At 47.0% G+C, this 12,407-nt stretch overlaps 1 protein-coding gene across 1 annotated transcript in view; it reads right to left on the reverse strand.

The window, feature by feature from the left end:
• Positions 1-12,407, reverse strand: part of ASTN1 (astrotactin 1) — a 276,053-nt gene that overhangs the window by 138,758 nt on the left and 124,888 nt on the right. The window contains exons 3-6 of the mRNA XM_006088941.3: positions 7,570-7,963; positions 6,907-7,053; positions 5,730-5,837; positions 1,190-1,344 (exon numbers count right to left, since the gene is read on the reverse strand). Coding sequence (XP_006089003.1) covers positions 1,190-1,344; positions 5,730-5,837; positions 6,907-7,053; positions 7,570-7,963 — 804 coding nt within the window. The remainder of the gene's footprint in view (positions 1-1,189; positions 1,345-5,729; positions 5,838-6,906; positions 7,054-7,569; positions 7,964-12,407) is intronic.

Raw genomic sequence — 12,407 nt, forward strand, 5'->3', positions numbered from 1 at the left:
CAACACACACACACACACACACAAAAACCCATACATACACACAAACACACATACACACACAAGCACACACACAAATAGAAGACAAATACTCATACACAGAGAAACATACATACACATAGAAGCACACACTCAAAAATAAACAGATACATATACACACAAACACACATAAAACATATACATACATATCCACACAGAAATACATACACACAAACATACATATACACACACGCACACACAAACCTGCGCACACAAAGAAACACACACATGCATGCAAGCACAAATACATACACACTCTCTGAAGATTAGCCTCAGTCCAAGGCCATTCCTTCTACTAGTTCTGGGCCATCATGAGCTGGTACCCAAGAAAAGTACCAGCAAATGGAAGCAAGGCCACCCCTTGGATGTCTCACTGCATTGCCCCCTGCTGCCTTGCCCCATGTCATGCCCACTAGGGTGGACCTAAGGGATACAGGGGCACAGCAGCTCTGTGATGGTCATGGCACTGCTCCATCAGACCCGGCCACAGGCACTGGCACTCATCCAAGGACAAGGACCTGCTGCCCATATTCACTGGCCATTAAAGAGCAGGCCCCCTGACAGTGGGGACAGTCCCCACTTGTTTTCAGCCTTACAGCCACCAAGAAAACAGATTCTAGCAAGTTGCTCAGGTGCTCTGGCCTGAACTAATCCGGGGGCTCTCAGAACTTGTATCACTCCTTCATTATATTGGAGTCTCCTGGATTAGAGTAAATTGTTACTATGGAGTTCTAGTTAAGTTACTAAAATTAGGAATTTCTCACCAGGGCATATCAAACTGAGGCAAGGCTGATTCTGAAATACCTCTGCTCCTCCACTCAGCTTCTCCCCTATCAGGGGCTACAGGAATCTGTATCAACCTACCTGATCTGGGATGCTCTGCATTTTTCTACCAAGATGGGGGATACTAACAAACAACAGAAATGGGAAACGGAGTGTGCACAGAGAAGAGGTGACCTGTTCAGTTTTTTTAACCTGCTTTTTGATTTCACATGTGAACAATCCAGTTTTGTCCTAAGCCTTATTTATCTGTGTTTATTTTCCCCTCACCTATAGTCATAGGTAACTATAACCATGACCCTGGCTTTTCTATACCCTCTTGCCGAACCCAAAACCTTCCTCACTGGGAAGGAAGTTGCATCTCAGAAGTGGGCTCACCATCAGCGATTAGGTGCTCAGGGACGTGCAGGGTGATTTTGACAATGAGCGGGCAGCTGACATGGGAGGAGCACACCAGGCCAATCACACAGCTGCTGATGCTGATCAACATCAGGGTGGTCTTATTCACAGGACTTCGGGGAGAGCCCACTGAAAGCAAGACAAGCAAGATACGTGGCGGTAAACATCTTTTAGTGAGAAGCCAACTTATTCTTTTGCTGCCCAACCCGGCAAACAGGGGAGGCAGCTGGCAAACCCTGGCAACAGATGTGTGCAGCCGCATGACCTCCGTGACATTCAGCCTCATGGAACACTATGGCATGGGTCAGAATCAGAGGGGACTTGGCCTACTTGTGGCCCTCAGGGTCAACAATGGCCAGTGGTGTGCAAGTCATCTGCAGTCCCCCTGGGCCAGGTTCACAAGAGAAATGATAAAAGAGGGCGTTCTCCCCCTGTCTGCACCTGGCTGAGCTCCAACCTCTTGTCCAAGGGTGACAGGACCCTGCTTGAACTCCCTGCACTTCTCACAGCTGTCCCAGAGGGCACTCTTCCAAATCAGCTCCTTCACTTCCCAGTAATTTCCTGAGCTTAAGGAGCTCGCACCTATTTTAATAGGTAGGAGTTCCTGCTCTGTAGGGTGTGGGTGGAGGTAACTGAGGCAAATCCACTCTGTATGAGTTGAGGATATCGCACCAGAAGGCTCTCCCCAGTCACTGGGTTAAGGTCACAAATGGAAGCTCAATGAGAAAATAATGGAGCTGGGGAATGAGAAACACTCCCAGTCAGATGGGGACACGGATGGGAAGGAGGGGTTTTAGTGTGATTTTTGTTTGTTTTGGGTACCAGTGAAGATGATTTCACATGAAGGCAGAACAGATGTGGGAAAGGAAGAAAGCAAAGGGAGTTGCCAACAAAATATGTTGGTCTTTTGGACTTGTCTTGTGGTCTGTGTTAATATTTATTACTGATAGAAATAAAAGGCATCTGTGATATCTGAGAATATGCTGTTTTACATACTTTTTGAAATTTTGAATATATACTTCCTTACAATAAATCTATGTGTGCATAGTCACTACCCACTTTACAGGTAAGAAAATAGGTCTCAAAGAGATTAACCTCATAGTGATAGTTAACCCTAATGAAGTATATTGAGTGTCAGGGACCAGTGCCCAGGGTCTCGTGGCTCATATCACTTGACAATGACCATCTCATAAGGCAGTGCCACAGAGGAATAATACGTTAGAGAGGCCATAGGGCAGGTCCAGGGTCAAGCTGTTACAAGGAGTGGGGCCAGAACAGAGTGCAGGCCCAGCTGAGTCTGAGCCCTAGCAACAGCCCGATCCCTGGGTCCATGGCTTCACCATCCTTTATGGGAGCAGGTTCCCCAAGTGGGTGTGCTGGCAGGGGTTGGGAGGCAGAGACTCTGGGGTTGGGGAAAAGCAGGCAGCCTCTGGATCCTCTGTCCCTGGCTACCTGGAGATATTCTACTTAAGCTACTATCCTCTGAGCATGGAGTCTATTTCTCCACACTTACTTAAAAATTTGGACTCCTGCCCAAACCAGGCCTGAGTAGCAGAACCACTCCCAGCATGTCCCTCTGGCACTCAAGTGCAAATCCCAAACTAGACTCTCCACTTCCCTTCACCCCTACTCCCCTTCCTGCTTCATTGCCCAGCCAATGGCATTGTCATCTACTTGGTTTCTCAAGTCCTAATACTCCCTCATGTCCAACTCTTCCCATCCTCCCCACCACCAACACTAAATCATTTTTCATTCTGTGTTCAGACTTTCCCTCACCCCCATTTCTCCCTCCCTGCTTATGCTTATCATCTCACACCTGGGCAATGGCAATAGCCATCCACTTGCCTCCCTGCCTCAACCTCCCCCACCCTCACCTACCCTTCAGGCTGCCCTAGAGGGACCCTCCATCAGCAGAGGACAGGACAGTGATCTTTAAAGCCTTAACGACTCCAGCTGAAAGGTCAGGTCCAAGTCCTGTAGTCAAGGCCATGGGCTTTCTTCTGACCTTCCAGCCATCCTTCCTGAGCAAACCACAGACCTGCACCATGAGCTTCACTCTAATAAACTAGTCACTTCTCTCCAACTAGACCCTTATGTTTATGTCTCTGTGACTTTACGCATGTCACTTCCTCCCCCATAGAATGCCATTTCATCACCTTGTCAGCCAGGTCTACACCTACTCTTCAGTCTCAGCTCAAACAACAGCTCCCTGTAAACACTTCCCTGAAATGTTTAAGAACAAATTCTCACTCTTCCTTGTTGCTCCTCTAGCCCTCAGTACGCCCTGCTGTTACAGCTCTTCTCACACAGTGTTATCACTATTACGGCCACTTTCCACTGCTCTCCTGTGTTGGCAGGAACTGGCTACCCATCTTCCTGTCTCTCTAGTTCTGCTTATCAACCCATCATCCATCTAACTTCAAAATCTCCAGTCACTCCTAGGAACACCAGAACCAGGGCAGACTTGGTAACATGGCATATGAGTGGTGATCCTGAGTTAGCCAGCTTGTTTCCCTGCTGTATATTCATATCCCGGGTTACAGCTGCCAGACTTAAGTACTTTCACTTGCTTGACAATCCCCTGTTCTTTTGTACCTTTAAGGCTTTTTATACGCCACTTTCCTCTATTGGAATGCCCTTACCATAGGTTCTCCTCGTTCCATAAATTTTTTATATTGTATACAACCCAGGTGCAATTATTTTCTCCTTTTTATTTTTTTGCCTCCAGTTGCTGCCAGGTAAAATGTACTGTTCTCACTTCCAAGTATTCATTTTCCTTTATTTATATTATTAAATTAAGACTTATCACCATGCCATGTTTTCATGTTTCTACCACCTATCACACAGCCTGACCCATGGCAGGTAGGTTATGAAATTTCTTGCTGGCCTGATTGATGTATCCAGTTCAATTGAACAAACACTTTCAAGCATCTATCACAGGCCAAATCCTCCACTAGGCACTTTGGTAAAATAAATTAGGCATGCCCATCCCTAAGAAGCTTATAGTCTAGTTAGCAGTAATAAATAGTTGACGTGCTAGGAGAGCTTGGTATTTAAAAGTAGTAGTCTTGTGCTGTATAGAAACTCACTCTAATTCATTATTAAGGTCTTTCTCAAACAGGATTTTATTAAAGCAGATCACATTCTGCTTTGGTGTGGCCTGGGCTGATGAGCCCAGGTTGACTATTTCTTATATATAAATAGGTAAGGAGGACCAGAGGGCCCACATTCTCTCCTCAGGGACATCAGAGCATCAGACATTACATTGCCCAGAGCCCCACTGATCTCTCGAGAAAAATGTTAGGAAGAAGTTTTATACTGATCGCTGCAAAGCCTATGGAAACTGGAGCTGAGGACTTAAAAGGGCTTCCTCCAATCTATGGGAAGAGTGCCCTCAGTACGAAAGGAACTCAAGTGTAGGCAGGAGGAGCCAACATGTAGCTGCCTTTTGAGGGCATTGGTTTTTGGTTGGGGAAAATTCTATTGGTCATGATATAATGTGATGTTACTCAAACATCATCCATGGTATCTCAATAGGCCCCTGTCCAAAGTTCTTTAAGATGAAGTGTTGTGGGAACCTGAGGCTGCCCTGTTGAGGATTCTAACAGCAACAATAGGAATTTCATAGACCTTTGCCAGTTAGCAAAAAAAAAAAAGCACGTTTTAATATAATTCAATCATGATGGTTGCCCTATTGTTAACCCATTTAATGTGAGGAAATGGAGGCTCAGAGAGATTGTTGTCCTTATCCAATATCACACAGCAAGCTGACTGGTGCTTGAACCCAGACCTCTCTCAGTGAGGATGGTGATGCCTACAAGTCATAAGTAGCAGCCACAGATGCAGTAGCCACACCTGAAGCCACTAAACATCAGAGTGGAGTCACACAGGCAGTGGGTGCATGGAGGGACAACCGTATCGATGCTGAGCAGAATAAATGAACTAACCTGGACCCTGCCAGGGGAGAGGAGGGAATTGGAGGCGTGGGCTCCGGTGATTCCACTGGGGAGGGGATTAAAGGGCAAATACCATTACACACATTTTTCAGGCAGGGCCTGGGCATTTTTTTTCAATAAATTGTTCCTTAATTACCCTGCCCACCCCCATCCCTGCCTCACCCAAACCCAAGGCCAGTGTGGCTGGGTAAGGAAGGGTACATATCCTGTCCATTTTTTCACATATAACACACTTTATCAACTTTTTCCCCCTGTCTCTAAACAGCAAAATATGAGACTCCCGAGGCTTCCAGAAGGAATTGAGAGTCTTCTGACCAAGAAATAGCCTTTCAAACAACTTGGAAACCTGTTTGAGAGTGCCATTATCTGGGAGAGATGAGTCTCCAAAACGGTCCACTCTAGGCTCTTCTTTCTTCCTTAGGACATAGCACCACTTAGAGCCCAAGAATCATTGCGCAAACTAGCTTTGGAGCAGTGAGCCCACAACCCAAACCAGCACCTCTGCAGCTCCCTACCCTCACCTTCCCAGAGCTCCTCTCCCCCCACTTCGCTTCCTACCTCGACTGCGTCTCCGGCTCCGTGAGGGGTCAGTGTAGAAGGTCAGCTGGGGGTCATTTTCTGTCTCTGTGCCAGAATCTCCTTCAGGGTTCAGGAAGGCAGAACCAGCTGTAATGAATAGGACCATGGCAAAGAACATCTTCAGTCTTGTGTTCATGGCACCACATCATTGGGCCAGTTCAAGATAAAAATCAATAAAAATGAGAGCAGGTTGACTGACAATGTGGGAGGAGTAACCATGGAATTGGAGCTTCCTGAGATACAGATTTATTGGAGAAATCAACTTTTATATGACATCAATCACTAAAGCCCTCCCTCCACCCAGCCTGCTTCTACCAAGGAGGGCTATTGCTGACGGCTACCTGCTGGGCAGGCCCGCATAGATGGTGGGTGGAAAAGGAAGAAAGGGAAACTTCCCTCATTCCAGGTCAGCTTCTGGTTGATATGAGACTGGATTTATGCCTTAAGGGGCATATGTCTAGAAGCCTTAATATCTATAGGATATTATATTTTTTCTGGTTCTAGAATTTATATATATTCAATGTGCAGAGAGAAGATAATAAAGAAAAAACACAAAAATATGTAAAAGCAACAACCCTGATATCCCCTAAATCTTTTAAATCAGAAAAAAACTGATGTATACCAGTTTTTAACATTTGATATATATATACTGTCTGCCTTTTCTGATACAAAAACAGATGAACTTTATTAAATCTCCCCTTAAAAATGGCATTCTGCTGCACCTTCTCTTTTATGACCTCATTTTTTCCCATGTCATATAAATGAGAGGCCAACTTTCCATATTAACAGGTACAATCTCTATTGTTGTAAATGGCTGCGTGGTTGGCCACTGGATAGGAGACAGTGTGCAGGCAGTTAACCAGTTCCCTCTTGATAGACACTGAAGCTATTTCTAATTTTCCTCTCTTTTAAACAATGTGATAAAGAGTCTCTGACACCCATATATGCATATTTTTCCAATTATTTCCTAAGGGTACATTCTTTTTGATGAAATTACTTGGGCATCAGGTTTATATATTATTTGAGTTTTTTGGTAACTCATACTCAATAGTCCCCCAGAAAAGATTGCATGAGAGTGGTGGTTGAGTATATTAAGGGTCCTGCCTCCACCAATAGGAAGGAATCTACCTGCATGCCCCAACCTCAGACCGGGTACCTCGCGCCTTGTTGTTGATCCGCTTCCTCTGGCTGCTGGAGGTGTGCGAGAGCAGTGTGGCCTGCTGGTGGTTGGAGTCCACGGGGCTGGTGGCGATGATGTTATCTTTGTACTTGTTCATCAGCGACAGCTTGGCATTGTCACTCCCTGTGTAAGAAAAAGTCAAGGCAAGAACTTTGAGAGAGAAGGTCAGAGAAAGTGAGAGCGAGGGAATCTGCATAAACCAAGGAAGTGGTTTTCACAGAATTAAAATAAGGAACCTTTCAAGTGAGAGGTTGGCAGAGACGGAAATACTCTGATTTCTAGGAGACCACAAAGTTATGAAAAGAGTGAAGGAAAAGTAATTCCAACTGGAAGTTCAATTAAACTAATTCTGTGTGGATAGGGTCACCAGGTATGGCCCTTTAACTAGATACAGACTGTAGAATGTAATTTGAGTGTATTCACCCAGAACATGCCCTCTCATCACCACAGTCTGCACTAGTCTCTATTGTCTGACATCCAGCTCATTCACATGTTTGTAAGATCTGCTTGCTTTCTGAAAGCAGCTGACTTTGTAACCCCTGAGCAGCACAGGGCTACTTGATGGACTTAGCATCAGGCCAGGTGCTATGGGAATCTGAGACATTGATGATCTAACCCCTGTTCTCAAGGAGTTCCCACCTGGTGTGAGGTCCATGCCAGCCTTCTCATTGCAGCCCTGCAGAGAGTCGAGGGTGCGGGTGACCTGGCTGGCAAAGTCTTCCCCTCCATTCATGCACTCCCTCTGCAGGTGGTGGCGCAGGTCGGTGATGTCATACTCATAGCCATCCAGGATAGGTGTCTCCCGGATGCTCAGGGTGCCACTGGAGTTGTGGCCCTGCACACGGGCATTGCGCAGACTCTCCCGCCCATGCCCGCCGATCAGCACAGAGGGGATGTAGTGGATCTCGTTGGCCGCCTCAGCGCTGGCACTCTTCTGGGGCTGGGGGACCCGGCGGCGTTTACACCAGCGGCGGCGAGTGTACAGGATCATTACCAGGCATAAGATGGACAGCAGCAGCGCGATCATGCCACCCTGGAGAGAGGAAAGCAGATGGAGGCGGGGACGGTGAGCTGGTCCCTCAGAGAGGCATCGCCCCTCTGCTACCACCACCAGTCACTCACTAGTTCATTCATTCAGGTGCAAGAAGCACTTGTAACAAGTGTCACTTAGCAAAAAGGGACAGTCTGCTGAACCTGTGTTTGAGGTGAAAGAAAGATGGGACTGGGATGACCAGTGCATCATTTCAAGTGTTCCACAGTTGCTTCCAACTTAGCAAACAATTTGAATAAAGACATCTTTGTGATTGTATGTGTGTGTGTTTCAGCTTCAGAAATAAGGGGTAGGGTTAGTCTGTTAAGGCAAATCTGATCCATGCAAAGCTACTTTCAGACCAATTCTTTTAGCAGTGTGAGGGGATCTGGTTTCTCCCTCTCTCACATCTGAAAATCAATTGTGTACATATTTTTACTCTGGCTCCACCAACAATCAGTGAGTCCTCTAAATTCGAAACCTCAGCTTCCCGATCTGTGTGATGGAGAAGAGACACCCCCACAGGGTGGTGGTCAGGACTAAGTTAGGTAATAGTGTAAAGTGCCCAATAGAGTGTAACCCACAGAATCAAGGCCATCCTCAGCCTAACCTTAAATATCTCCATCAAAGTGATTGCCCAGCAGGGAAGACCATGGACCTATCTAAAGTGAAGTTTCTATCCAAGTGTGTGCAGGAACCTTACCATCTGATGTGACTTTTGGGTCACCACTGACCTGGGAGATAGCCTTCTCCCACTCCCACTGGCCACAGTGATGCTCCCATTCTCACTGCATCTCCAGGGAAGAGATCAAGACTCCTGCCCTAGAGTCAGGCTGGCAGGAGAGTTTTCTTCTGAACCTTATGCTCCAAGTCTACCCTCTGAAGCCATAACTTACATACCAGGAGCTGTGAGTTTGTCAGAGATCAGGATGCAGTGCTCCGAGATCGAGCCCCTCCCTGGACACCTACCCAGAACAGGGCTGGGAGGGAAAGTCTGGCAAGCCTGTGCTGCTCAGCACCCAGAAGACATAAATTGTCCTGTGCACAACTGTAACCACTCCTTTATTTGGTCCATGTCTCTCCAAACCTATTTCATTACGTGGGGGTGTGCCACATGGCTCCTCTCTTGATCAACCTTGGGCTTCAATCACTGTAGCCCCGTCATACAGGCTGGAAATGAAAACCCCACAGGCTGAGTCAATATTATTCCCCCATACTTCTTAAAGGGGACTTTTTCCAATCTCATAATCATTATGTCTTGGATTTATAAAGTTTCTCTCCCTGTAAATCTTTCCATTTACCCTCCCTCTCCTATCATCACTGTGAACAAAGAAGCATGTGCATGCACATACACACACAAACATATACCAACAACACACACACACAAACATATACAAAAACACACATTCACAATACACACACACACACAAACATTCACAAAATACCCACATACACACATAAACACAAACACACAAGAACATACACGAAACACACACACACACACACACACACACACACACACACACGATGTTGAAACTTTTGAACAGGCAGCACAGAGGGAGCTGAGACAAAGAAGCAACAGAGTAGCTGCCAAAGTGACAGGTCACACCAGGTGGGCTTATTGGGGCCTCCAGGTTTTCAAAATGTCTTTTTATCTGTGGGAACTCCCTTCTCCTAGTGAAAATCTCTTATGCAAGTACAGAGCAAGCATAAACATGAAAGCTGCTCAGGTTATTGGCTGGGGTGAGAGTCCACAGCCCCGAATCCTGGCTCCTTGCTGACTCCCTGCTGCCCTGTCCTCCACCCTCCATCCGGGGTCCTGAAGATGTACGCGCACACAAGCCTCTGGGGCTTCGAAAGTGATGTATCTGAGCCCGCACCAGTTTGCTGAGAGGGAATGCTGAGTCCGACCCAATCGGTTTTCCACAGACCAACCCGTGTCTCAGAGTCAGACCCATATCCTTTCCTTCACCCCAAACTGAAACTGCAACAATAGGTAACTAAACCACACAGGAAGAAAAACTTGCAGAGTGAGAAAAGTTGTCAGACACTGAATTAGGTCTGTGCAAGCAAGAGGTAATTTCATTCCCTAAAGAGCTCTAAGAGTAGCATAAACATCCATCTCTGAGGAATGGTTTAAACACCATCTTTCCTGCTCACACAGACGTTTCAGGAGCCCCTTCCACTCGCCCCTCCCCCCTGCCCCCAATTCTCCTTTCAGATGGCCACTGCAGGGCTGGAAGATCAGTATTAGGTTCTTTCCTGATATTATCCTATATAATAAAGAGATAATATGCTAATTAGACTGAACAGCAGAATGTCCGTCTGGACATCCTTCCGGATGACTGTCCGGACGACCTTCTGGACGAAGCTGGGACTGCGAGGGCTGGCCAAGACTGAGAGGGGCTGCGAGGGCAAGCTGGGGCTGGCTGGGGCTGTGAGGGCCGAGCCCCTCGCACGAATTTTGTGCATTGGGCCTCTAATGCAGGGATAAAAAGAGAACAGTTGTCTATTATGGGGTCTTACTATGTATCAGACATTTGTTTTAATTGCTCCACACTTTTAACTCTAAGGGGTAGAGTTAAACTATTTAATTAGATTACATGCTCCCTATTTTACATTTGAAAAGGCTAAGGCACAGAGAGAAAAACACACAGTAAAACCCAACTTGCCCAAAGTCACACAGCATATGACTAGGGCTGAAATGGGAACAAAGAGACTGCCACTTCAGAGCCCCTACTCTAACCCACGTGACCACAGTCATCCTGAATGAGTTTCATTCCTGGCATATATATCATAATCCTAATTCCTCCTACATCCATCCTCACTTCTTGAAGGAAAAGAGGAACTATTGAAAGTGCCCATCCAGCTGACCGTGGGTCAGACAGCACTGTCATCAACACATGTCCTTGGACTAAGCACCCACAAGGTATTCCACCTAGGACCCATCAGCAGTGGGAAATCCACACTCCCATTTTCAGGTCATACATTACTTCCTGCCTGGAGGAAGTGGTTCTCAACCTTCCTAATGCCGCGACCCTTTAATACAGTTCCTCATGTTGTGGTGACCCCCAACCATAAAATTATTTTCGTTGCTACTTCATAACTGTAATTTTGCTACTGTTATGAATCGTAATGTAAATATCTGATATGCAGGATGTATTTTCATTGTTCGCAACCCACAGGTTAAGAACTGCTGCTAGGCCCTCAACTTAGTTGAATTTCAACAAAGAAATCTGTGTTCTGGTTCAACTGTGAGACTCACTGAAAATCTCTAGGTACAGCTCCCCATTTTCTGATAAAGAAACAAGGCCCAGAGAAATGACAAAGCTAGACAGTGCCCAATTGGCTCTAGACCAAGGCTCTCGTTCACTGCTCTTTCATGGGACTGTTATGTGAAATTCCCATTTCCATGTGTCCACCTAGGCACTCAGGACTAGTTTATGTTTATTTTGTCAAAAACATGATGACTTAAAGGAAGCTAGAACACACATTTTCATTTGGCTAAACCAGTGTATTTAGCATCTCTAACTTGTGCTGGCAAAACATTTCCTCTGCTCAGAGTAAGTGATTCCTGATGATCTCAACTCTTTAATAATCAGTTACCAAAAATGAGTTCCAGACACCAGGTGAAATAGCACAGGCCCTGGAGGGAAGATTCTCAGGTACTCACTGATGTCGTGGGGTAGTTTCTCTGCTTCTAGAATCCAGATTTGTGGCAGGTGCCACAACATTTTGATACAGCTTATCAATTGTGGATTATTACATACACTAGAGGCCCAGTGCACGGGATTCATGCACTAGTGGGGGGCGTGGCCTATGGGATTGGCCTGCTGTGGGAACGCCACTCACCCAGGTCAGCCAAGGGGCTGTGGACCCGCCCTCTGAGCGGCTGCTCCTGCTGTGGACGCGCCTCTCATCCTGGTCAGCTGAGCAGCCCTCCCACTGTGAGAGCACACTGACCACAGGGGCAGCTCTGCATGGAGCACCTGCCCCCTGGTGTCAGTGCACATCAGTTACTGGTCAAGTGGTGGTTTTGATTATTCTGCCATTCGGTCGCTGGACTTTTATTATATAGGACTAGAGGCCCGGTGCACAAAAATTTGTGCACTGGGGGGGGGGGGGTCCCCAAGCCCGGCCTGTGCCCTCTCGCAGTCTGGGACCCCTCGGGAGATAACGACCTGCTGGCTTTAGGCCTGCTCCCAGGTGGCAGAGGGCAGGCCCAATCCCTAGTGCAGCCCCTGGTCAGGCTCAGAGCAGGGCCGATTGGGGAGTTGGGGCACCGCCCGTGTCACACTCAAGGAGGGCGATGGGGAGGTTGCGGGGCACCCCCTGTCACGCACAGAGCAGGGCGATCAGGGGGTTGGGGCGCTGCCGGTCACTCACAGAGCAGGGCCCATCAGGGGGGTTGGGGCTCCGAACCCTGTCATACAAAGAGAAGGGCCGA

The sequence above is a fragment of the Myotis lucifugus genome, unplaced genomic scaffold (assembly GCF_000147115.1).
Source record: "Myotis lucifugus unplaced genomic scaffold, Myoluc2.0 scaffold_54, whole genome shotgun sequence".
NCBI lineage: Eukaryota > Metazoa > Chordata > Mammalia > Chiroptera > Vespertilionidae > Myotis > Myotis lucifugus.